The sequence below is a fragment of the Camarhynchus parvulus genome, chromosome 18 (genome assembly GCF_901933205.1).
Source record: "Camarhynchus parvulus chromosome 18, STF_HiC, whole genome shotgun sequence".
NCBI classification, from domain to species: domain Eukaryota; kingdom Metazoa; phylum Chordata; class Aves; order Passeriformes; family Thraupidae; genus Camarhynchus; species Camarhynchus parvulus.
In genome coordinates, this window is record NC_044588.1 from 8513848 (window position 1) to 8540428 (window position 26581).

The following is a 26581-nucleotide window of genomic DNA, read 5'->3' on the forward strand; positions in this document are numbered from 1 at the left end:
AAAGCACAGGGTGCAAAGGGTATTTTTAAATAAAAAAGCCTACAGATAACTTAAACTGCCATAAAAATTGAACTGCAGCCAAAGGTGGAGCTCCAGGGCCAAAGCCTCCCCAACTGTTTGTCTTTTGCTTGCACTGTCCTCATAAAAGACTGGCTGAACACTTAATTCAGCCTCTTCCCCTTGCTCCTGCAGCCTTGCAGGGGAAGATGAGAGTGGGCAAGTTGGAGACAAATCCAGGAACATATTGTTCTTCTCTTCTCATCCTGCCAGCAGTCACTCTGTGCTGGAAAAAGCTCGTGAAGCACAACAGGAGAGGAGAGGTGAGGTACAGGGCTTCTGAACCGCCCACGCAGCTGTGCTCAGGAGTTATCTCAGTCCTAAATCACTTTTTAAAAACCTGAAAAAGGCTGGGTTGTGATCCCCAGAGGAAGCAAGGCCACAGAGAGGGGTTGGAGTGAACCATTTTACCCCTCTACTGGTCCTGGCCCATTTCTTTTCAAATTCCAAGTATGTTGAAGGGAACCTTGGGCTGCACAGAACCTTGGGGTGCTGGGCTGGGGCCTTGGCTTACAGGAGGCTGGAAACCAGAAGGGCTCAAAGCAGCAAATAGGTGGGTGCTAGATGGGGTTAGAGGTCTTTGCAGAAATAGTCACAGTGCCCTGGAGCCTTTTAGGATCACCTTCACACAACTAAAAGGAACTCTTCTTCTCCCACTGGCCCACAGAATGAATCCTGCTGGGAGGAGTTCGCAGAAACACTTGCAGAGGGGTTTTGGTTTCACTTCAGGCCAGTGCTCTGGTACAACCCTGGGGCTTTTACCCCTGATAAGGGTCATGGGACATCTCCTTCCCATCCATCTCAGAACCTCCTGCACCCACCCAGGACCATCCCCTGAGCTGCCCTCCCCAAGCCTCAGAACCAAGTTACACAAAGGAGAGGGGAGGGATCAGGTAGGAAGCAACACTGAGTAGAAACTTTTTATTTAAAGAACCTGACAGCCTAAAATGAAAGTTGGAGTGGTGGAGAATGCTGAAGAATGAACATGGGCAAGAGATTAAAATCCTTGTGAAGGCACCATCAGTGATGGAGAACAGCAGGACTGAACAGAGGGGAGAGCTCCTCTGGGACAGAGCCTGCAGAGGTGGCACACCCTGATTCAAGTGTTTATTTTCCACAGGGTGACCTGGTCATGTCCCCCAGGACTCACAGGCATCAACAGTCACCTCATGCCAAGCTACCACACTTAAAAGTTTCAAGCTAAACATGAAGGGGCAGCCTGCCTTTGGAGCCAGTCCCAAAATAACACTGCTGGCATCAGAGAGAAGAACACTTAAAGCCTCGCCTGCACACATGTCTAAAAATCTCCAAAAATAGCTCTTGCTTCCCCTTTGAAAAAAGCTGTGGTTCCCAATGCCTCACAGGAACTCTGGTTCTGCTCAGTGAAGCCACAAAATAAGCAAGCAGCCCAGAACTGATCTATGAGCACATCTGGACTAGCTGAGATCAGCCCTAAGAAGAAAGAAAAAAATAAAGATTTTAAACAGCATGTGTCAAATCCAGGGACCTTTATTTCTCTGGAATGGAAAGAATTTGCCAGCCTGGACAAAAAATTGCAGGGGGCAATTGTACATTCTTTCAAATAAAAAAAAAAAAAACCAACACACACACATAAGAGTTTGGCTCCATAAATTTCTGTCATAAGAAACAACTTTGAATTGTACACCAAGCTTTTTACAAAGCATCAATGTTAAGATGTTTAACCGTGCTCTATCACATCCTTGGCCATTTATACAGAATATGCCATACCAAATGCTACATCAGCTTAAGACATTTTTAAAAATTAGTATTAAAAAGATACAAAGGCATCTTGGCTTTCATTTGGGTTTTTTTCTTTTATTAAGACATGGGAGTTTTCTTTGTTTGTTTTCCTAAGGAAGTCACTAAAAAAATATAATAACTTAATTCATAAGGACAAGATTGGTTAAAAATCCAGCCTTTCTTGCTTGGCAGCCCTCTGAGCTCGTACCTCTGTTGCTTCCATGAGCCTGTGAGCACTGCAGGCTGTGGGGTCTCAGCCTCCAGCTCTGTCCAGCCTCAGTGACCAGGTTTGTTCAGAGTCTCCACTGCAGCCAGGAAACATTCCTGGCCAAATGCTAAAAGTGATCTTCGGCCAAACAGGGGGTTTCAATCTGGGCCAATCTCACATGGGTTTAGCCCTTTGTCTTTTGCCTCTTTGTACATCCTTTGGAAGTCTTTGAAACGAGGGGCACAGCCTAACCTGGCCTCCCCAAAGTGCATACGTCCTGTGAAAAGGAAGTCTCCATCTCCTGGCTTCACCCCACACTCCAGCAAGGTCTTTATTTGTCCTCTCCAGTTCCCACTCTCCCCTGTCAGCTGAAAGACTTTGCTCTTCTGCCTGTACAGTTTGTTGACACCAACGTGAATTATGGATTCTTGCTCTTCTGCCTCGTTTGTTACGTTTTGAATGGAGCCTCTGATCACTGGAAACAGAAAAAGGTTTTAAGGATTAATTACACAAAAATGCTTTGGAAGACCCTGGTCCAAACTCAGGCCTGTGCAGCCAGGGGAACTGACTTCACTACAGCAGCCCAAGTTTTGGTCCTTTGTTATTGAGAGTTAAGATTATCTAGTAAATTCCAGTATATCTTTGCATTTCTTTTATAGTTTAGATTTGTAATCTGTCCAGCAAAGGGCACCCACATATTAAATTTAAACAGAAAAATAATGACATAAGAAAAAATAGCATTAATCATGAAGAATTCTAACAAGAAGATTTGTGCTAAATGCTCCCTGACAACCTACTTTCTGTTCTTCAACCATTACAGATCCAGCTAATGCCAATTTCCCTTTTAAAAAGGGAAGCATGGACAATTAGTGAAACTTTTGGTGTTTTGTCAAGTCGACCAACAAAAAGTAATGGCCTCTCCTAAATGCACCCAAATCCTTGACCTTCTACCATGGTTGCTGTGTCACTCTGTCCACCCTGGGGATGTGCCAGCTGGGCAGACACTTCTGAGCTCCTCAGAGCTCTCCATGTGCCCAGCACCCTCAGAGGACATTTACTGCTGGTGGAGGGTGCAGGAGTGAGGAGGGGTCTGCTGGTGTTTATGGGAGGAGAGGGGACTGGGGAGACAGCAACTCACCAAAATCACTAGTGCAGACAGCCAGGAGGACCTCAGTGTCACTGCAGGGTCGGCAGGGAGCTGCACAGGAAGGGTCACAGTTAGCAAAGGACTAGACAGCAGCAAATAAATCAATTTCAATAAATAAACCATTTAAACTAAACAAAAACGTGGCTGACAAACACAGCATGGGCACAATCACTCCAAAGGTCTGTCTGGCGTCTCTACCACCACAAGAAGTGGGGCTAACCCTAGTTAACCCCGGAGCCCCCATGAGATTTTTGTACCCATCAGAAATAGGGATGTCTTTACCAATCCTGCTGGGATATATTGTCTAGCAAGCATTGCACACACTCACTGCACTTGTGCAAAACCTATTTTGGTCCTGGGTGCATTTGCAGGGCGCTCTGCTGTAAATTTACTCAAAAGCCTCCAGATCATGTGTCTTTTGTACTCTGATGGCAAAGCTCCTCTCTACAATTTCTATCAAGTGTTGTAGGGCCATTTAGTCATCACCACATCAAAGATCCAGGAGGTTACAGAGTGGGGGAGGCAAAGAGGGGAGGGAAAAACCCCAAGGCACGTGTTGAGGCAAAGCGGAAACCCAGAGCCCATATCTGCTTGAGCTCAAGCAGCACAAAGACCATTTCCTGTACTGCTGGAAACATTTGGATATCTGCACTAATCTAATCAATGCAAGAATGTGGCTCCTCTTTGTACTCAGCCAGATATTTCTGAGGAGAAGGTGCTGTAGTTGCAGTGCAGATGTTTCTATAACACCCTGCTGACTTCAGGAATTTGCTTATTATCAGGATCTGCCCTGCCTGGCCATGCTCACTGAGGCTGTCCATGGTGGCACGAGGATCAGAACCTTGTCTGTCACCTGGTGTCACCTCAACACAATCACCCAGGAAAATGGAAACCCTGGATCAGCACAGGCACAACTCCAGCAGAGTAGGGCTTCAATGGAGGTGACTGAACAATGAGATTCCATCACACCGCCCACCACCAAACTGAAGCCAAACCCACCCCCAAAATATGTGGTTTTTGAACCTCAACATCTGAAAACACTTAGTTTAGATTCCCAAACAGTCACAGCCTTCCTCTTCCCCCACCTGCTCCCCAAAGTTGATCCATTGCACTTAAAAGTAAATTTAAGCCTGTCCATAAGATGCAGCTGGTGCCTCCAATGCTCTGCCACCCTCCTGTCAGACAGCACAAGCCACCCTCTGACACAAGACATGGCAAATCTCTTCTTTTTTCCAGGGACCCAGAAAGGCAGTGATCCAGAAAGAAGGATTATTGAACCAAATCCACCAGATTTGCTCCAGTCAGATGATTCCTACACAGTGTAACACGCTGTTTAATGGGATTAAAGGAAACGTAAAATGCACATTTCTGGGCAGGGATGTTTGAAGGAATAATTCAAGGAGCTTAAAAAGCTCCAAAAGAAGAGACAAGGAATAGGCAAAATAGCATCTGGATCAATCACATTTCTGTTTAGTTTGAATACCTCCAAAGCTCTCAGAAATAGGCCAGCTTTCCCTGCCCTTCTTTCCCCACATACTATTTCAGCTCTCTTTTTCAGAGAAGTTTGGAAAATGTGTAATATAACAAGAAATGCAGAACCAGATGAAGCCTGGACTGGAGAACTAGAATAAATTCAGGCTAAAGATAATTCAAGTTTTAGACTCAAGAGATTTTGATCAGTGGCTAGGACAAATAAAGAAGCTTTATCTGACAAAGAAAATTTTAACAGAATCACAGAATCATTCAGGTTGGGAAACACCTCTAAGATCACTGAGTCCAACCATTACCCCAGCACTGCCATGCCCACCACTAACCCCTGTCCCCAAGTGCCACATCCACGCACATTTTGAACATTTCCCTGGGCAAGTCTCCGTGTGTTAGTCACTAAACATCCTACTCTGGATTTGTTTCATTCATGGCACCTCCCAAATCCATCCAGGGCAGAGGTCCCTCTTCCCCAGGCTCCCTCTGTCCAAATGAGGACCTGACTTAGAGGGAGCTTGCACAAATCCCACAGCATTTTCACATGGACACAAGCTCCGAAACAAAGTACAGCTGATGGACATCCTCTAAACCCACAGCTGGATTTCAGATATTTCATTCTGGAAAGACCTTGTAATAAAAAGGCATCTCAGCCTTTTTATGTCTTGGTTTAGACCAGACACCTCTGTAGTTCATCCAGCCCCATCAGAAAATTGGAAACACCAAAATGACTAAGGCATTTCTGTTCTCCAAAGGAGTGCAACACAGGCAACAGCATTAAAGATGAAAAACAAAATGCTTTAAAAGTGGTTCCTTCCATTTAAATAGACTGACACAGTAATAAATCAAATGAACAAATCTCCATGTGTACACAGAATCAAATCACTTTAATTGTGGACCCTAGGCAAAATCCTGCAGCCTTTTTAATACAAAAGGAAATTAAAAATGCTCAGCATTGCTCACACCAGATCATTACTTAAAACCTGCTTCAGGTCCAGCTGACTCACAGCAGTGTGGTGGCATGTGAGCTGCTTTAACAACTGTTCTCCACCACCCATCTCTGCAGCTCCAGACAGATGAAGACCAAAAATTCTCCTCTGTGAGACAACTCCCACATCTGCATTCACAGAGTATCAAATAGATCTTGCAAGAGGCAAAAACAAGGTATGGAAGCACAGACGGAAAGCAAGTTGTGAAGGATTACTGCTGAGGTAAATGGACCATTAAAAAGCAAATAACATCCACCGGCTACAACCAAAGCCTGATTTCTACAAAGGCTCATAAAAGAAAATAAATCCTTAGGAGGTGGCAATGCCTACACTTTCTTTTGAATCACAGCCATGAAGGAATCTGTGTGTTTAACACAAAAGTTCATGGCTTTAGCTGCAGTTCAGCACTCATTCCCTTTGGATTGGGCAGCAGGTGCTCTGCTCCATCCATAGGTCAAAACAACACACACACCTCAGGCTAGAACAGGAAGCATCCTTATAACTATAAAAAAATAAATTAAAAAAAAAAAACCAACCCCAAGAAAAGCACTTCACTCATGCACAGCAGGTGAAGATGTTCATTTTCTGGGGAACTGGGCCTGGTTACTAAACAAGGCAGCTGTGTTTGCCAGATCCTGACTCCCTGGGGATGTCTCGAGGGCTGCCCAGGTTCTCACATCCAAAAGCAAGCCTATGAACTTGCAACAACAATATCAACGTTGGCTGCTCTAATTCCTTTAAACTCCATGAGCCAAAGAGCCTTAATTCATACAGCAGCAGGAGAGAGGTGGGGAAAAAAAAAAAAGACATAGAAAAGCAACATTTTACTGAAGTCCTCTAAAGCCCAGATGCCTCTAACTCAGCTCCAGCAGCAGTGGCATAAAGCCTGCATTGTGCACGTCGGCTGCCGACTCTCCTGGGAGTGCCTTTGATGGATTTTGACAGTATCCTGACCTGGAGTAACCTGAGGCAGCCCTCTCCCTCCAACACCCAGAGCCTCCAAAGGCCTCTCCATTCACCTCCCCGCAGAGGGAGATGTAATTACATCATTCCTCACAAGCCAGCAGTCATGTCCCAGCTGCTTTGAGCGATTTGCCCTCTGAACCTGGTGTTAGTGAGGAGGACGAGGCGATGCTAACAATAGACCGCACTTGTTGGCCAACAGTTTTGTCAAACACGTTGCTGGTCCTCTCCTGGACCTCTCCACAGGGAGGCAGAAATGCTTGGTTAGAGAGAGGGATGTGCCCTGAGGAGATGCCAGCCTCAGGTGGCTCCCAGCTCTGCCAGCCAGGGAGCTGGGCTGTCTAGAAGGGATTTCCCCAATATTGTGCATTATTTGAGCGCCCCTTTAGTGCTGCAGTTTACACTCTGCCCAAAGAGTGGTGGGAGGTGTTGCTGGCCTGTCTCAGCTCACACACACAGCTCCAGTCCTCCCTCCTTTGGTTTGTGTGCATACAACCCTTCTTTCCCTGGAAAAGAGGAGGTGGGGTTCTGGAGGGGCCGTGGGGGAGGATGGCAGCTCCCTGCAGGACACATGGAACCGAGACGTGCTGGCTCTGGCTGCAGGCGTCACACAGACCACATGAAGGGGCCTGGTCTTCTTTTGAAACATTTGTGTTTCAACAGCCACCCATGGGTCTGACTGACCCGACCTTAACCCAAAACCAGCTTCCAACCCACAAGAAAGAAGTTTCTTCTGCCTGTCCAGATTTTTCTCAACACACTCCAGGGTGTCACAGCTATCAGAACCCTGCTGCAGGTCCCTGCCCACCATCCCAGCACTCCAGCAAGCCCAGAAGACCTTCTCCATCCTGTCCCCAGAGAGGCTGTGCTGAACACCCACCCCTGAGCCAGCAGCACACACAGGAAGAGACACATTTGAAGCAGAAGTGAAAACGTTGAACACAAAGTAATTGCAGAAAACCACTTCACCGAGGAATACCCTTTGGTTTGGTGAAGAAGCAGCTGCACGCGTGCCGTGTGGTGAAGGTGTGGATGGTGGGGGAGGAAAGCACAGAGCTCTTTATCTGCTCTTCCACAGCACACATCACCCACACCTCAGTACTTCTGAACAAGCCTTTGAAGCATCAAGAGCTACCAAGGAGGTCCAGGCAGGGCTGAAGTGCTGGTTTCTGTTCGTTTTTCTGATTAAAACAAGTAGTCTTTTCTCTTCAAGACATTCAGATGGGTCTTATTGCAGTCCCTGTGCTGCAGCACCTCCAGGCACACGCCTGTGGGGCCACAGACCCATTTCCCTCAGCCTGACATCAGCATTAGTTCATATGGAACAAAAAACCCACCCACACCTTTCCAATTCTTGCTGCCAGCTCTGTGACTGGCAGCACCCAGACTGGAAAGGGCATCATAGGATGAGTCTCCTTCCTGGAAACACAGAGTGCAGACTTCCCAGAGCAGATTATAAAAATAGAGATGTGGTTTCTCCAATAATGGTGCATTTCTCTGTTGTTTCTCTGAGTCCTAAGCAAAAATTATGATGCCTCAACTGGTTACTGGATCAGTGATTTAGATGAGAGACAGGAGTTTAGGGACAAACATCATATGAGCAAGAAAAAAAATAATAAATCTTGCCCTGATCCTGCTTTAACTAATTACAAAGTAAAATAAATCCTGCTAATTATTTCTTCTTAAGTATGCCTGTGCTTCCCCTCTGAAGGAACATTTCTTCCATGAAGCAAACCTCTCACAGTTCATATCCCAGACAAAAAAACCCTGCTTTGCAGTGGAGGTGGACACGAATTTGATAACCACTCTGGTTTACCAGGCTGTGACTCGTCCTTTCCTTTTCTTGATACACCTCAACTTTCCTCACCACCTCAGAAAGCTCTTCCTGAGCAAGCCAAAACAACACTCAACCTCAAAACCCTCACAACCCCCACAGTGAAACACCACCTAGAACTACATCAATGCAGCTGCACTGTCACTGCATTTTGTATTTAGAAGGGGCTGGAGCTGGGGCCAGCAGAGCTGCATCCAGCACACCTGCATTGAACACAATACCTGCAGCCACACAGTGGGGAAAAACAGAGCCAGGAGACACCTAAGAGCCTCTCCACAGCTGGGCTGGAAATTACTGACACCCTGTCACAACACACAGAGGAGCTCTCTCATCACTCCTTTGTTTTACAAGGTTTTCCTGTCTTTGGATGGGCTAGGATTACAGGGCTTTCTGCAAGCACTGCACTTTTTCCAGCGTGTCAGTAGGAAATCAGCAAGTCAGGGAACAAACAGGAGAGCTGGACTGGCCCTGCTCCCAGCCCTGTGGATCAATAAACCTCAGACATGGGACCACAGAATCACAGAACAGCTTGGGACAGAAGGGACCTCAAAGATCAGCTCAGTCTCACCCCCTGCCATGGGCAGAGTCTTCCACTGACCCAGCTTGGTCCCAGCCCCATCCAACCTGGCCTGGGACACTTCCAGGGATGGGGGAGCCACAGCTTCACCTTGCCAGTAACCTCCCTATCCTCAGAGCAAAGAATTTCTCTTTAACATTAACTTAAATCTCTCCTCCTTTAGTTTAGAACTGTTACCCCTTATCTTATCGTTATCTGCCCATGTAAAAAAACAGTCTCCCTTTTTCTTTTTGTTAGCCTCCTTTAAGCACTGAAGGCCACAATGAGGCTGTGCTTTGATGAATACAAGATTAATGCTGTGAGTAGCATAATGAGAGTTTAGTGCTCTTCTGAAGGCAGAAATGTTCATCCCCCTGTTTGCTAGAAAGTCAATCTGAGCCCTGTGCTGAGCAGAAGAGACAACTTGGGACAAGGATCATGGGCAAAGGTACAAAACTCAAAGATTCCCTTCTTCTTACAGCCAAGATTTGGTACAGGACAAGGTGGTGGTGGAGCAGCTGAAACAACATCCTGATGCTGCAATGGACATCCTTCCCTGGGCTCTCTGTATGAAGAAGGGACACCAGTGATTTTACTCCTTCAGAAAAGGAAGTGTCAAATCCCATTCCTTGCCTTCTAACACTCAGTTCAACTTGCACATACGTCCAAGCTTCCAGAAATAACTTGGAAAATACAGACACTGGCCAAGAACAGTTTAAACCTGCAAATAAATTTAATGAAATGCAGACTTTTGCAGGCTGTGGCATGGACTGTGACGAGAGAATCGAGTCAATACCACTTCCTTCCTGCAAAGAAAGAATAAAAAAAGCATATTGTAAAACCTCACTATTAGAGATGTGATGACCTTTGTGTTCTGAGAAACGTTAGGACAAAAGATCATAAACCAGAAATTTATCTTTTTCACAGAACTGTCATCCAAGAGGGTATTAAAGTCCCTAAGTACCAAAGATTAACTATTTATGTAAACAATGTGAGGAAGAGATTTGGTACTAGGCAAGCTCTGTTTGCAACAGTTTTCAAACTGAAATTGGCTCAGCAGATCCAGAGCACGTAAGGATCCTTTGGGATTGATGCCTTTTTGCTGTTCCAAGATGCAGCAGCCGTTCTAACAAATGAGCTGAAAGGTCAGCTAGAAACACAGCCATTTGTTTAAAATTTAAACCAAAGCAAAACAAAAGGAATGAAAAACCCACAGAGCAGTTTTTATTTAAGCAGCATTAAACATTGTTAAACTCCACCTCCAAGCATGAGCTGCATCAAGCCAGGAGAAAGGATGAAAAGTGTCACAGCTTCAAGATACTTCTGGCTGTCCCTCCTCTTCCCCCTCTGTGGCAAACCCCAGCACTGGGGTGGGCAGAGACAGAACAGTGACTGGATCAGTGCCAGATCCCAGCCCAGCTCCTACACTTACCCATTGCATCACAGCTCTAGAAAAAGCCTCAGTTACAGTCAAGCCTGCAAGACATTGTGTCCAAAAAGCCCCACTCAGCAGATCAGATGTCCAGTTGAATTAAATTCCTCACTCTGCACTGCAGCAAAGCAGAAGTGTCTCTGCAGCCACCCCAGCCCAGGTTCCTGTGCAAGCAGCACCTGTACACATCTGCTTTTTTTTTTTTCTCCTCTTCTCCCTCCCTAACTGCAATTAAAGGGAAAAGATGGCAGCAAGATAACTGCTGGGAATTCCTCCTGCTCTACAGGCACAAGACACCACTATAAAGCCATAAAAAAGCAGCTCTATTTGACTATCTCACAGAAAATCCCTCCCTCCTTCCTCAAACCTACCTCTACTGCCCAAGGGGGATTGGGAGTGGGAAGCACGAGGAGAAATGAGCTGCTGGAAGCCAGAGGTGCCTCTGGATGGTTGAGGAGCTCCTGTGATCCCCTGGGGCAGAGTGTCCCTTGCTGTCACCCCAGAACGTGCCAGCACTGCACCCCTGCCACACAGGACCAAAGGAAATGCTTCCCCTGACTCAAAGCCCACAGAGACTTATGGCTTGGCTCATCCCCTCCCAAAATTCACTCTGGAAAGATTTCTTCTTTCTTCTAAAGAAAACATCATGCCAAAGCCTTGTAAAAGCTCACAGGGGTCAGATCCAGGAAAATGTGAAGTTATTCAGTTTTTGATGCCCTGTTGGGCTTTGTCTCTGACAGCTAACACGGAGCTCAGCTGTCATGCAGCGCTTGCACAGCAGAAAATGAACAAGTAAGGTGTTTTTCACTCCCATGCCCTGGGGAAATTGTGCAGCCAAGCACTTCTCCCTGCCCCTGCCAGGGCTACAGGAGGGGCTGGAGCCAGCACCTACTACCAGGCTGGAGCCCTGCCAGGAACACAAATCCTTCCCTCCCCTTTGGTCCGGTCCATTAATGCCTCTGATGGAGCAGAGGAATAGAATTAAGAAACAAGTGGCTGGTTAAAGATAAACCCTGAGAGTGGAGTAATGACAGATCAAAGATTAAGTGAGTCTTTAAAGAAAAAAAAAAAAGAAGCATACGTGCAATCAGCTCCACACAGGTCCTTCTCTTTCCTGTTTCTAGAAATCAAATTCTTTTTGGTATGTGGGAGAGCTCTGAAGGAACAAGGCCAGTTTTCATTATAAAACCATGTTTGTTTGATCAGTGTATTCTTGAGAAGGGTTGTGGAGGGGCTACATCCACAGAGTGAGAGATCTTCGATGCTGTAACATTGCACAGTTAACCTTAAAAAAAGCCACTTAAAGCTTGTCATTTGTAACAGTAAAAGCTTTGAGATACATCCCCTTTTCTTCCTTAAAAGCACACCCTCCTTGGGCATATCAAGCCCATCCACCAGTTCTACACAGGAATAATTTTTTTTCTCTCAAATTTCTGACACCCACTTGCAGATGGAAGCAATTGATGCAAAGCCAGCAGCAGTTCTGGTGGGCAGAGGGGCATCCTGCAGAGACAGGAATGGTCCTGGGAGGCAGACAGGGCAATGGATGCCAGACCAGCTCTGTGTGCACTTCCCAGCACCTGTGATCACTGCAGGGCTTCAGTACAGAGAGGATATGGGCAAATGTGGTGATGCCCATTGCAGGAGTTAATGCTCAAATCCCATGAAGGAGTCAGGAGGTGCCTGTAAAACCCACACCAAAAAATCCTTCCACAAATCTGAACCAGAAAAACGTTGACTGGACCAAGGCTGTGCTAGGGCAGCAGCTTTTCTGAGCCAGTATTAAACCTCCCAAGGTCAGACCCAACACATGACAGCTTTAGGTCCAGGATATCTTCCAAGTATCTGTGCAATATTTCAGTGAATATTTGCTGGCTTCTAGCACAGATCGAGGTGAAAGAGATTTTCTGTCCTGCAAATCAAGACTCCAACACAGGAAAGATCTGGCCCATGTTTCAGTCAGTGGGAAGAGGAATGCAGCTTCCCCGCCCTCTCATCCCTTCTTTAACTACAGCCTCAGGAATTAGCAAACTAAACAGTTCTGCAGAGCAAGCACAGAGCATTATTAAAGACTGCCAAGCAACTGGGCTGGACTGCAGCTCTGTTTGTGGGACCATCTTTGGTGGTACACAAAGGTCAGGGCAGAGCAGAGCCCCAGCTGCCCAGACAATACACCTGACTGCTTATTGGTTTTGACTGCCCACTGAGTTGAGAAATAAGCTAACGGCATTCGTGGCCAGTCTAGCAAAAATAAGCTATTTTCTATCCCCCTGTCCCCTGCAGCTGTGTATTTATCACTGCAGCCCCATTGTCACCTCCTCTGCCCACTGCAAAACCAGCTCCTGCCCAACATCAAAGGACAAGCAGGGCCAGAGAAGATGCTGGCAAAGCCATTTTCTTGGGAGAAGGAGAAATTAAACTAGGGAATCCATCCAATTTTGGTGGGGGTTTCAAGTGAAGGCTTCTTAGTCCAGCATTTTTCAGACCCCAAACCATCACCCTTGCTCAGTTCCAGGTGATGTATGGGTGTGTGCATTCCCTGAGCATCAGAGCAGCACTTTGAAACCATTCCACACAGGGGGAAAAAATAAATCAAAAACTTTGTTCTCAAACTCTCCCACCCAGTCAATCATTCACCACAAACCTGACCAATTCAGGCACATGAATAATTGGAGCAGGTTTCCAGGTTCTCAAAATTATTCCCACTCCAGGCAGTGTTACAGAGCAGCCAGCCTGATCCAGCCAGGTGCTGCTCCATGAGATGTGGTTCAGCGACAAGCCCTCAAAAACTAGCTTTAAATGTGTTCTTTGCACACTAGGGTAAGGGAATGCTGGTTATATTTTCATGGTTACTTTGTACCAAGTTTTGGATACTATTGGAAAGATAAAGTTAGTGTGGACAAGCTCCTGCAAGGAGGGGAAGCACGCACCAATAAAAAATCCCATTTGAAATATTGTATCCTAGAGCAGGAGTGGCAGAAGGATCCCTTACACAGCCACTAACTGCAGTGTGTTTTGAGAGCTACAATAAAGGCTGTTTTCTGATGTTTTTCTCTTAAAACTTGTTTATGACCTTTTAGAGAAAAGTCAAACAAATCACCAAAGCTTGAGGTGCACAGGTGAGCCACCCAGCAAGGTGTGCTCAGGCTTATAGGGCAGATCCCTCAGCTTGGCTGGTTATTATTCATTGGCTGGTTATTATTCATTGGCTGGTTATTATTCATTTCTCCAGCAAACCCCAGATGAGAGGAATGCAGCATCAACCTATTCTGTGCCCTTCATAGAGTCACAGGGTGGTTTGGGTTGGAAGGGACCCTAAAAACCATCAAGCTCTAACCCCTCAACCCCAATAGTTTTAACCTGCACAGAAAACAGGGTGGGGAGAATAAAAGCAAGGCATTTTCCTCATCTGATGGGGTGGATTGGATCAGAGCCCATGCAGCACCCAGTGGTGCTCCCACTGCCACACAGGGCAGTGCCAACGTCTCAGATGGTCACAATTACTCAGGCAGAACTTGTGCTGGGCAGAAAGGTCATGGGGACTTTCAGTTTAAGCGTTCCAAGTGCTCCTTTCCATCACCTCTCCTGCCCACAGCAGCGAGCAGCTCAGCCATGGTCACCCTGGCAAAGAGAGGGCACAGCAGGCACGGCCTCTGCTCACCAGCCTTGGCACAAAACGCCTCAAAGTTTCCACTCTGACAAGAAGTGAAAAATACACCAGTGTGAGGATGGTGAAATACTGGAACAGCATGCACAGGGTAGGGTAGATGCCCTAAACTTGGAAATATTCAAAGCCAGCTTGGGTGAGGCTCTGAGCAATGGGGTCCCTGCACACTGCACAGGGTGGACTGTAAAGATCTCTTCCAAAATAAACCATTCTGTGATTCCACCATCTGCTGCCCAGCTGACAAAGCTAAGCAGCACATCCAGCCTCCAAGAATGAAAAAAAACCCTAAAGATTGGATATTTGTGAGGAACCAGAGGAAAGCATGAGACTAGGAGCCTACAAGGTGGAATGACAACAGAGCCCTGGGAGGATCCCTGCAGAGATAGGGCACATTGGAGCCCCACCTCTGCCATACACACTCTGCATTAAAGATCAGAAGTTAAGAAAGGTGCTTTAAAAAGCTATTTGTCAGCAGAAGCACTGGTATAGCCCAAACACTTCTGAGCTTTCTGAATTTCTGATCTGTTTTCTCAGGACAGTGAACTACCAGCATACAGGAAATAGCTGAATACTGTTAATTACTTAACTGGATTTATCCAGTTTTGCCTTGTTTTTCAGACACCCACACAAGTGTTGTACCTCCTGTGTATTCATATTCTCAGCCAGGTAGCCATTAATAAAGAAAACATATAAACCAGTTAATAGAATCTGCACTAAATCTGTAGATGCCATCAAGATAAAGGAGCATTTTTGTTAAAGTTTGACTTCTTTACTACACAGAAGCAGGTGGGTAATGAAAGGCTTTCAATACACCCCCTGAGCTCTGACAACTAAATTACACACACCCCCATGAGTGTGCAATGGGAAGAGCAAACTGCACAGCTTGAACAAAGCTGGACCCAAAGCTCTTGAAACACAGACTTTAAGTAACAAAATAAAGCTCCTCTGGGGGGACAAGGGAGGAGGATTCACCTTCCTCTCCAAAACTTTTGGTCAAACCTACAGATTTTCTTGTTTCAGTTTCGTTGAGCAGAAGGTGAGGTATTCAAAAAGTAAATTATTCTCAAGGGACCTTCACAGTTTTCATAGAAATTTAAAGCAAGCAGTCTGCTGTGGTGCAAGGCAGACCTAACCCAGGCACAGCTGAGGAGCTCAGGTGGGTCAGAACCTTCAGAAATCTTGTAGGGACTACATGGCCAGACCACTTTTGCCAAAACCTCCATCTCTTTGTCAGTATGGGCAGCACGGCTGATACTCGGAGTATTTTCTTCCTGCACAAGCAGAAAAGATTAGAATCAACAGAATTCAACAACTCAAACAAGTTCTGCTGATCCTCCAATGGCTTCAGGCCAAAATGTCACAGTGCCTCAGTTCTTCATTGGGGCAAACACTGAGGCTTCAGAGCATGAGCTGGAGTTAATGGACCATCAGTGTGGATGGGAATGATAGAGGGGTGCAGCCCAAAGCCTAATCTGAAATCAAAAGCACTTTCAGTCAACCATCAACTTTGGATATGAGGAGAGAACTCACCCATCCAGATGCCTGAATTGTCAAGGTGACCCTTCTTGGGGACTACTCCCATTAAATGATGTCAGGCATGTTTGCCTTCACTCTTCTTCCCATCTTAAAAAACTACAACCCCAGGGAAATGCACTTTTTTTGACTGTCACGAGCACAGTAAAAAACTTCCCACACCAGATGTCAGCAACCTGAATTAAAATCTACCAGTACAGCACAAATTCTTCCTACGGTTAGGAAAATGTTGAGAGGCTGTGGTAAGGCAGAGTCAGAGCCAAGAAAAGGGTTAAGTCCCCAAATCTAGAAAATTGTTAAGACTGCCCTGTATCATTCAACTTTTCAAAAAAAAAAAGAGAAAGGGCAATGCAGAACCTGCATATGTTTTCTACTGAATTATTTGCTAGACTCTGATTAAGTGGGAAAGAATGGCTGTAAACTAATAAAACTTGAGGATTTCTAATTAAACCACAGGCACCATGCCAAGCATTGATGATTTGTTGATGCACCCTGCAATGTCAGGACTCTAAGGACACAACAGGTCATTAAAGTATTAAACAGATGACTTACACCCTTTAATCAGCGCTGGGATGCCAGGTTAGGAAGAGAGAGTAAATTCAAGGGCAGAGTACAACAATTATCACCAGGAAACAAACCCAGCGTTTAGGGAAAGTGGGGAGAAGTTGTTAGCAAGTAGTTATTGCACAAGGAAAGGGCTGGATTGCTGAGCCCCACACCTGGGTCTTTTATGATAGGCATCTGAAATAGCAAGGAAATCATGCAGTATTTGCAATTTTCAGCTCTTTGCCATCAGAAGAAGCACTGCAGCTTCCTCTGCCCGGCACATCTCTGACCCCATCTACAACAGCATCTCGCATCTTTTGTCACCTCTTCACACCTACTGCCAGCTCTGCTCAACTCAGTCAAACTGCAGCTGAGACACAGCAGCCTCTTTTTCCAGAGTGCAGCAGCCAAAAACATCAGCCACGCTTGTGAACAAGGGACTGAAGTAAGGGTGGTGGGAAATGCAGAACCTTAAACGCAGTTTTCAGCTCCTTTAACGTCAGCACTTGCCTCTGACTCGAGCCTCCTCTCCAGGGAAAAAATCTTCAGTGATTGTAAACTCCCCCTCCAAACGAGCAGCTCAGCAAAGGGCATTTAGTCGGAGGTTTCACAGAAAAACTAGAAGCAGCTCCAGAAGAAAGGAGGTCCACAAGCTGCAAAGAGCCTCAGATATATTGCTCAGTGCAAGCCTCACAAGGCAGCTATTTGGCACTTCCCCCAGACGTACAGATATTTATAGGAAAATAAAAGTGCTCATCTAAGTGAGTAGTGGAAAGAGTCATGTATGGCATTTTCATCGTGTTTTCACCCTGCACAGCCCCTCTCCGGAGTCTGGGGATCCAAAAAAAGGCAAGAGAAATAATTTAAAACACAATAGAGATCCCCAGTTTGCCCTGAAGGCTCTGCTGATGAACTATTAAAAACCTTTTTCTAGCCAAACAAGGCACTTGGAGAATGGAGCAGATTCCCCACCACATTGTTCCATAAGACAGCACTGAAATTTAACCAGTGTCTGTTACAGCTGAAAATACAGCAGTCACCGAAAAAGTGATTTAATGTGCCTATTAAAGAGAAAGGCTGTAATTGGATGCAGTCCTCAGCTTGACTTCTGAACGTCCCTGAAAAAATACCCCCATCAGCTTTAAAAACCTCCAAGATTTTATGCGTAAAGAAGAGCATTTAGCTCTGAAAACACAGCAGTTTGTGCTGGTAAAGGATGCCAGCAGCAAGTCCTCAATGAGCAAAGCTCAGGAGAAACTTAAGTGCAGCCTAAACCCAGCAGTGATAAGCAGTGCTTCTGTCACATTATTTTACTATATGCAAAAGCAATTTCAACTCTTTTGGAAAATAAAAGAGCACAGGACTTTTCTTAGTAAGTCTAAGTGGCTTCTCATTAGCCTGTCCGTGTCTCCATCCTCACAGCCTGACAGAGAAAGCAGCACTGAATCTGGGAACATTCTCCAAATAACTGATTAAACAATGTATTTAATGTCTTCTGCAATGGAATTTTTTTACATAGCTGACATTCTGCACAGTGTATTCATCTTTGCACAAATGATCTTACTGGGAAAGCAGCTCAGCAGAGATACCCCACTTCATTTACAGCAATTTTGGATGTGGCAGAGCAGTCTGCTTAAAATCCAGAATGCCCAATAATAAGCTACCACTTGTAAGCACGGCAAAAGTAAAGGAAGTGACTTCAAATTTAAAATATTTGTGTTTATATTTTTTGTTTTAATGGCAAAGCTGCCACCTGTCAGTTCCCGAGGTTACTGCATCAGCCCTGAGCCCAGCTCTGCTCAGCTGAGTCCAGCTCAGAGCTGCACAAAAAGTAAAGCCCCATCCGAGCTGGCGTGACAACATTTACCACGGGCAGGGTGCACAAATACACAAACAGACAACCCAGAGCCTGGTGTGGAAAGGAGCCAGGGGAGGGGAGAGGATGGAACAAGTTCTGCAATCACTTAGCCCAGAGAAGATACCCCTGGAAGATCCAGCTGCAGTTTAATTAGTCACAGCACTGCTTATCAAGCAGCATCTCAGGCAGAGCATGTGGCATCAGCACGGCAGAGTCTGGCCAGCATCCACAGAGCTCTTGGGCCACACAGCCTCACTGAACATCGCGTTTAGCCCGGGCTGAGTCATCCCAAGTGCGCTCTGAGGACTCTTCTCGCTGCCTTCACCCAAAACAGCAAAGGCAGCCCACATTTCAAATGAGAAATCTGGTTGAAACAAATCAGGTTCCTCACTTAAAATACCTAAACTTTGAAATCTTTGCTGTCATTTGAGATAAACTACCCTGAATCTGCAATTCCTTGGGCTGTTCTGGAAATCTCCCCTCCTTGGTTTTGAGGATGAAAGCTAGAGGCAATCCTGAATGGGTTAGATGCATGAACCAGATATCCCCTATCTAAAGGGAATTCCCCTTTCACTCTGCCATCCTCCAAAAATGCTAGTTTTTCTTCTCAAACTGTCTAATTGCTCAGCACACTTAGGTCACACCTGCAGCCATTGTTCCAAATGCTATTTAATACCTGACTTTACAGGCTTGTAAGATCTTTCAGTTTGTCCACTCCTCTTTCCTATAAGTTTTTCATTGGAGTAAAAACTCCTCCCTACAAAACTTGTTTTTCATAATGGTTGAGAGAGAAGACAACACTGTCCTGTAAAAGTATTGAAGAGCTCTGCCATGACACAGTAATGCTCAGGGGAGTGTAATAAGGACAGCTGAGGAAGGAACACACCATTTTCCTTGTTTGAATAAAAAAAACACAACAGAAAAAGCAATAATTAGGTCACCAAGTAGCACTACTTGCAGAAGGGAAAAAAACCACTGAGGAAAAGGATTGCCTCCTTGTTCAAATGTTTATTATTCAAAACATGCAGTGGGGTCTTAAAAACTGAGTTAAAAGTAGTTAGAAAAGTGTTACAGCAAGGCTGGGAAGCCCAGGAGTTCAGTGTAGGGTAAAGGCAGCTCCTGAAATACACCCTGCCCTGCAAGGGGAGACTCCTGCACTGTGGCCCTCAACAAATCACTGGAGCTCAGCCCATGCCGCCAGCTTCCAAAACACAACAACAAACCAAAAACCAAATCAATTCTTCTGCAACAGCTCTGTTTATAAAACATGTCCTTAAAAGCACACGAAACTCACAGCCAGCCACTTTCCCACTCACTCACTCACTCTGCCATCTGTTACATCCAATACAGGAGGTGGGAGTCTGACAATACCCCAGAACTCACCAGAAGCTGTGTGCAAGTCAGCTGCTATTCCTTTGCTCATCAATTCGTACTGGAAGCCTGTAATCTTCCTGCTAATGTCCTGCTGAGGAGTGGCCTCCACAAACAGCCCCCCCTGGTCGTAGCCAAAGCAATAAACTCTGCTGGGGCTGCGCTCTCCATCTCGCACCAAGAGTTTCAGTTCTCCAGTTTTTTCCAAATAAATATTTGCTCCTGCAGAGTCTTTGAAGGGCTTTATGCAAACAGTCAAGTGTTTGTAAGAGGCAGGTGAGATATTGGGTCGCAGGTTGACTATGAGTGCTCCTGTGGGGTACATCCACTCGATGGAGCCCTCGGAGCAGCGGAGGTAGACCTGTTCAACATCCTTCCTGTGAGACTCGTGGGTTAAACCACTGCAGGAAGAAAGAAAGAAAGAAAGAGGAGGTTAGAGAAATGACACGGCTAACAATGGGAATGTCAAACCTTTCAAAACACGCAGCAAAAAAATGCAGGAAGCCCAGGACATCGCTGGGTGTTGGCTCATCCAGCTCAGCAGTGCAGGTCTCTTGCAACATTTCAACCTTAATATTATAGGACAATTTTAAATCATCCCCCAGAAGAAAATGTCAAACCACTAGTAATAGGCTTCAAAATTAAATAGGATATAAGCACATGATCAAAAGTAATTCAATTACTACAGGCTCAGGTACTGCCCACCAGCTGAGCTGTGCATACTGAGTGAAACACGTAGGCTCTAACTCCCTTCCTGGTGGCTCAATCCACCATGTTCTCCAGCTTCACAGATCAGACTCCACCTTTTTCCAGGTACTTTGTTCCCCTTCCAAGTCTATATTCCCAATGGATCTGAAACTGGGAGGGGTGCCAAGCTCACCCTGTAAATTGCAGCAAAAGCAATGCTCCACGTGCTACCCATACCCTGTAGCCCAGCTGGGCAGCCCCAGTCTCCACCCTGGGAGGTAGAAAGAGGAGAGGAGACACCTCTGTCCCTTGTCACAGCTGGGGAAGCACTGAATGTGCTGCTTTCTGGTAGGAACTTGTTCCTCCCCTGCTACCCAGTATGAGGTTTAAGCTCAGTTTGTCATTTTCACTGATGGGCTACAAGCAGACACAGAGCTGTGTTCAGCAAGAAAGAGAACACGTGGCCATTTACCATGGCCAAAAATGAACAGCCCAACAACCATTTCACAAGGACCACAGGGATGGCATAGGAGAGCACAACAGCATCCCAGGGCCAGCTGCTAAGCAGGATGAGTAGTAAATCCCCGTGGCTTGTTTGCCCGCAGCCTAAGTGAGGGCAGCTCTGAACAACCCCTGCTGCCCATCAGTGATGCTGGATCAAGCCCACCAGCTCTCTGCCAGAGTGACTCAAAGCCCTAAGACAACCCTGCACAGGGCAGGCACTGCAGCTGGAGGAACAAGCTGTGGGAAGCCTGATTTATTGGCTGCAGTATTTGGGTTATTAGGGAAAAATCCTTTGGGCCCAGTCTCCGTCCTGTCACAAACCTATTAAGTGAGTATGAGTAAATCACTTCACCACCAAGCTTGTTTCTCCTCCCATGCTCTGAGCACCTTGTTCTCAAACACCTTTTATCCTGTGCCTGTAGAGGACAACCCAAAACCAGACTCCTTGTCACCTCATGGATCTGCTTTGCAGGATTTTAGGGAAGCTTCACAACATTCCCACTTGTAGGCAGATGAATCAAGATGATAAAAAAAATAATTTAAAAGGTTTAAGTCTGAGGTTACACAGGAAATCTGTGGCAAAAACATATTTTAATGTAGTGCAAGTGATGATATCAAGTCCTGGTTCCTCAGCAGAAACCTCCAAATGCACAGTTCCCCATCCCAAAGACATATTTGGGTACTGAGCAGGGTCTAAATTCAAGTCAGCACTTAGAAAGTAACTACAAGCAATGTGTAAAAGGGAAAAAATCCCAAACCATATGGTTTGCATTTACTGTTGACGTGACTCATTATTGTGAGTGTCAGTGTGACCTACTTGATAGAGGTTACACGAGGAAGCTCAGAAAGAAAAAAAGTCATATTTAATAACAATAGAGCCTCCAAACATGTGCTTTTGAAGAATCTTGAAAGCCACATCAAGAACACAGATGAAGAGGAAAGAGGGACAAGCTTTTAACCTTTAGACTCTTGCCCTCAAATTCAGTAGTACTTAACACATTCAGGAAACTTTACTTGCAAAGGGATATTTCAAGTTGACTGTAAATCCACATCTGGTCCACAAAATCAGTTTTCACCACAGCACACACATGATGCCACTCAACAGAAAACACAGAAGTCTGTTTATGTGCAAGCTGTCAATAAACAAAATTAAACAGTGTAAAAGTTATCCTTCAGCAAAGGGGCAGAAAGTTATCCTCACACATCACTTGTCCCTACTCAAGACAGCAAAACAAGCTGCAGAGGTTTTGCAGGACTTATACTGGCACATTCCAGCCCGAGTGCTTAAACAGAAGGAAGACACCAGGGGCAAAACTCTGAACTCATGCAGTGAAACTTCTGTTGCAAGTGATCCCAACAACACTGAGGCAGTGAATTTCTGCCAGAGGAAAAAAAAAAAAAAAAAAAGAGCTACATTAATTTTGTTCAAACATTCACGGTGTTCAAACGAAAACAGGGTGGACTCTGAAATTATCTTCTGAAAGCCAATTATATCCCACAGGCAAGAGTGATGCCATTAGACAGATACATCAAGCACGAGTACCTGCACACATTAAGCCTTATAATAAAGGATGACTCAAAAGTTAAGCAGATTTCAAAATACATGTTCACATTATTTAACAGCAACCATCATCATCCAGTAAAACCTGTCACTTTGCTTGCAGTCAGGATGACTTGTCCTCACACTGAGACTGTTTAACACCAGGTTCAGCTCTCACCCATCACACACACCAGGTCCACACAGTAATGGAGACCCAGGAGCCTTTTTATTCTCCAAACTCATTGGAGTTTTGGTTTTTTGACTATATGGTGAGGACCTAGGGCAGGTGTTTCATGGTTGCAGTGATGGATGAGCCATCCACCCATTTTAAATGTGTGCTCTTTATTGGGACTCACTTCTATAACAAGCTACTTCTGCAGCTACTTCCTCATAGCAATCCTGAATCACTGCATCTGTCTCCTTGCTCTTCTCCCTTTCTGGCTTCAGCCATCCCCTTATGTTTGCCCTGAAAAACCTGTTGCAGTATCACTGCAGTGAGCTGCTATGCTGCAATGTGGAACAGGTGCTATTTAAAGAAAAAGGGAGCCAGAAGAATATTCACACTATCTACTTCAGTTATTTATTTATTCCATTAAAGATGTGCTGAAGAGCCCCACAAGCACCCATGTCCTCCCTGCACCCTGCAATGAACACAGGGAACTTTTGCTCCTAAATTGGAGAATTTAATCAGAGATGACAGTCTAGAGAAAATTAAGAATTCCTCAGAGCATCCACCATACCACAAGCAAGACTGATGGACAAAAGTAGCCACATAAGAGCTGAATTCTCTGTCCTACACTCAAACATGCCAGCCCAGCATATTCTCTCAGCCTGTCACTGAAGCACTTTTGCCCAAAGCATCACGAGGTCATTGCAGCACAAAAACCTGAACTTACAGCAAAAGTAATGACTGGACACATCACAGTGAAGTTTCTGCTTTCTCCTGGACAAAGCTTTCCTGGAAGCTCTCTGACAAGCTATTTATTAAGATGCTATTATGGCTTGTACTTAAATTGCAGGTGTCAAGCTGTGCATTGCATCAGATTTCCCTGGAAGCATCAGGGATTTCCAGAGGAATCCTAGTGAAGCTCTTCATCCTGCTCAGGGCTATAAGCTCATCACTTCTCTGCAAGCTAACAGGGGAAAAAAACACATCTAGAATGTTTTGTTTTTAAGACTGTTGCTTTAACATAGACATGTATATTAAGGTGAGAAAACACTTTCAGGTTTACTACAGAAGATGATGTGACTCCCAAATCCACCAACACAAGCCAACCTATGACTCCACTGTAGGGAAAAATTATGTCTGACATTAAAGTTCATAACTTTTCCTAACAGTCAAGATAAAAATCATCACATGACTTCAAAATATTATATTTTGCATTTAAAAAAAAGTTCTTTCTAACCCATATAACTCTTAGTATTCACACTGAAATATTTAATTAGTGATATTTACTGGTGCATCAAATTACTTTCTTTCCTTCTCAAGTGCTGTGTTTTTAGGAAAAGTCAGATGATATTGAGTGGCCTTAAGACTGCCAGCATTTCTGACAACACCTGTTTGCCACCAGTAAGGCCTAAGTCAGCTTGGGTTACTTTATCCCCTCCTAAAACTCCAGCCCACCTGAACTCTGGAACTCTCTCACAAGTGAAACCACCCAGACTAAACTTTGCTCTTCCTTCCCTGCTCATCCAACAGCTTCATCAAAAAGCTGTCACCTCTTTGGCTCACCAGAACAACAACAGGTGAGTAAATCCAGGCTGGCATCTCCAGGCTCAATCCAAACTCAGTTACAAGATTTCACTTCCCCCCTCCCCAGGCATCACCCCCTTCGCTGATACTCAAGGCATTGCTTATTCCAACCCTGCTCAGGTGACATGAGGGAACACTGCTTGCTCTAAGAAAACAGGACAAAAACAACAGCAAAACAGGACAGAATTGCAGGGGTTTGTCACCATTCTTTTAACATACTTGCTGCAGTAGCAGGTGGTAAGGTCTAGCTAAGTAGTGCATCTGGGATGCCTCAGTACAGCATTTTCTGGGGTTTTTTTTTTGTTTGTTCATTTGAGGGATGTTTAGTTTTTGGGGTTTTGTGTGTGTGTGTGTGTGTAAAGAAAAATGACAAACTAGAAGTTTGTCAGAGGTTTGATCCTTATCAAGCAGACTCATCCTCAAGTGGATTCACTGCTATTAACTATGCATCAATTATACAAAAAATGAAAAAAAAAAGTTAATACGAAGCACCACGTTTCAGACAGTAAGAGATAAAAAAATCATGATGCTGAAAGTCAATCCAATTGTTTCCCCACTTTGAATTCTCTCTACTCCAAAACATCCCATTGATATAGGCCGGCCAAACTTTTAAGTTAGAGAAAGTCAGATCTGAAGAGTGTATTAGAGTTAGGAACTACTTTACTCTCTAAGTTAAGTCTGACCCAGCAACACCTGCTAGTTGAGCAGAGCTGCTTTTTTAAACCTATGAAGAGGAGAGAAGGTCACAGACACAACCACACGCGTTAAACGTATTACAAGCAATTAAAGGAAAGATAATTTGGGAGATAAACACTTGAGAACTGGAGAGGTTTCTCAACCGGTGCAATTAGAATAAATCAGCAGCGCGGCCGCTGCGCCAGCCCCCGCTCCCGGAGCTCATCACCATCATCATCATCATCATCATCTCCGCGGGACGAGGGAGCGGGGAGTGACCCCGGGGCTGAGCGCCAAGTGCGGGAGCGCAGAGAGGGGAAGGGAAGGGAAGGGGAAGGGAAGGGAAGGGAAGGGAAGGGAAGGGAAGGGAAGGGAGCAGACAGGAGCCAGCGAGAACCCCGGGGAGGGACGCGCTGGCTGCGGCGGGAGCGCTCCGCAGGTGCAGCGCATCCAGCGCCGCTCCGAGCCGGGGCCGCCGCGCTGTTCCCCGAGCGCGGCCGCCGCCTCCGCGGAGCGCTGAGATGGTCGCGGGGAGAAACTTCTCCGCGGCGGACTTGGCACCGCCCTCCCTCTCCCAGCCCCCCGAACAGCGCCGAGGGGAGCCCAGCCCGCCCCGGCCCCTCAACCCCGCCAAAGGGAGCCCAGCTCGCCCCGGCCCCTCCATCCATCCCTGCCCGGGGGCCGCTGCCCGGCGTCTCTTCGCGGTGAGCCCGCCGGGAGGGAGGGAGGCAGAACCGCCCCCGACCCCGGCTCTCCGCCGTTCCGTTCGCGGGCTGGGCAGCACAGCGGGAAAGTCTCCCTTTTGTGCTCGGCATCAGCATCTTCCCCCGGCGGGACGGCGATGGACGTGGCAGTCCCCGCTCCCCCCGGCCCGGGCGGGATGCCCCTCACCTCCCCTTCCAGTTGCACAGGTCGCTGGAGTACTGAGCCGCGGCGCCGCCGCCCAGCAGCAGCCGCAGCCCCAGGAGCAGCGGCAGCAGCCCGGAGACCGGGGCGCTCCGCATGGTCCCCCGGGCCGGTGCGAACGCGGTGCAGGCGGCGAGGAGCGATGTGCAGGCACCGGGGCTCGCCTACATGGTGGGGGGAGCTTGGCAGGGCGGCGCGGCTACCCCATCCCCGGCTCCGGCATCCCGGCTCGGCGCGGCGCCGCTCGGCTCTGCCGCTCGCACCCGCTGGCTGCGGGCTCCCAGCTGAGGGGCGGGAGCGGCTCGACCGAGGGCCGGCTCCTCCTCCCCCTTCCCCCTCCCGCCGCTCCTCCTCCGGCAAGGCCGGCACTTGCTGCGCCGGCAAAACGCGGCGCCGGATCGGGAACAGCGGCCGCCCGCGGCTACGGCCGGTCCCGGGCTCCGCCGCTGCCCGAGCCCCCTTGGCAGAGGTCCCGGGCCGCGGTGAGAGCTCCGCTCCTGCCCCGCCCTGCTTGGGCTCCCCCAAGCTGCCCGGGTAGGAAGGGGTGATGACGAGCAGGAGCGAAGGGTTTCGTTTGGCTGGGAGAGTTACTGAGATGCGCTCTCTGCGCTGGGGCGGCCCGCAGTGACCCGCAGTCTGTCCCCGGGGGTGCCCCCAGTGACCCGCAGTGACCCGCAGTCTGTCCCGGGGGTGCCCCCAGTACCCGCAGTCTGTCCCGGGGTGCAGCCCCGGTGCCCGCAGTGCCCCGCAGTCTGTCCCGGGGGTGCAGCCCCGTGCCCGCCCTGCACTCGCTGCAGCAGGTGACTCAGCGTGCAGTAGGATCTCCACCAAGGCGCGGCTCCTGGTAGATGAAGGCTGACGATTTTGCTGCAACTTTCTTGTGTCTCCACTTACCAGGAAGCACTTGGGACTCGATGTTATTTGTGTTACTCTTCACCACTTAATGACCACTCGGGATAACTCCTTGTGTTGTTTAATGTCCCGGGTTATTCCGCTGTTGACTTCAGATACTTAGCCCTTAGTGACAGAGACCCTTAGAAGCCTTCCAGGACGTGAGGGAAGTGCAGGGGGTGAATCAGCCTAAAGCCCAAACTACCCGGGCCAAGATAAAT

At 46.9% G+C, this 26581-nt stretch overlaps 1 protein-coding gene across 1 annotated transcript; it reads right to left on the reverse strand.

The window, feature by feature from the left end:
- Positions 1–1550: 1550 nt before the first annotated feature.
- Positions 1551–25757, reverse strand: METRNL (meteorin like, glial cell differentiation regulator). Its single transcript, XM_030962022.1, has 4 exons — positions 25455–25757; positions 19417–19805; positions 3165–3224; positions 1551–2501 (listed from the first exon to the last, which is right to left on the reverse strand). The coding sequence occupies exons 1-4, from the start codon at positions 25565–25567 to the stop codon at positions 2185–2187; spliced, it is 879 nt and encodes a 292-aa protein (XP_030817882.1). The 5' UTR covers positions 25568–25757; the 3' UTR covers positions 1551–2184.
- Between the last annotated feature and the right edge of the window lie 824 nt (positions 25758–26581).

Coding starts and splice junctions, on each gene's coding strand:
- METRNL (XM_030962022.1), bottom strand. CDS start 25,567: ATGCGGAGCGCCCCGGTCTCCGGGCTGCTGCCGCTGCTCCTGGGGCTG. Junction 19,806..25,454: donor CTGTGCAACTGGAAGGGGAG/GTGAGGGGCATC, acceptor TTCTTCCTGCAG/TGGTTTAACCCACGAGTCTC. Junction 2,502..3,164: donor TGTCTGCACTAGTGATTTTG/GTGAGTTGCTGT, acceptor TTCTGTTTCCAG/TGATCAGAGGCTCCATTCAA.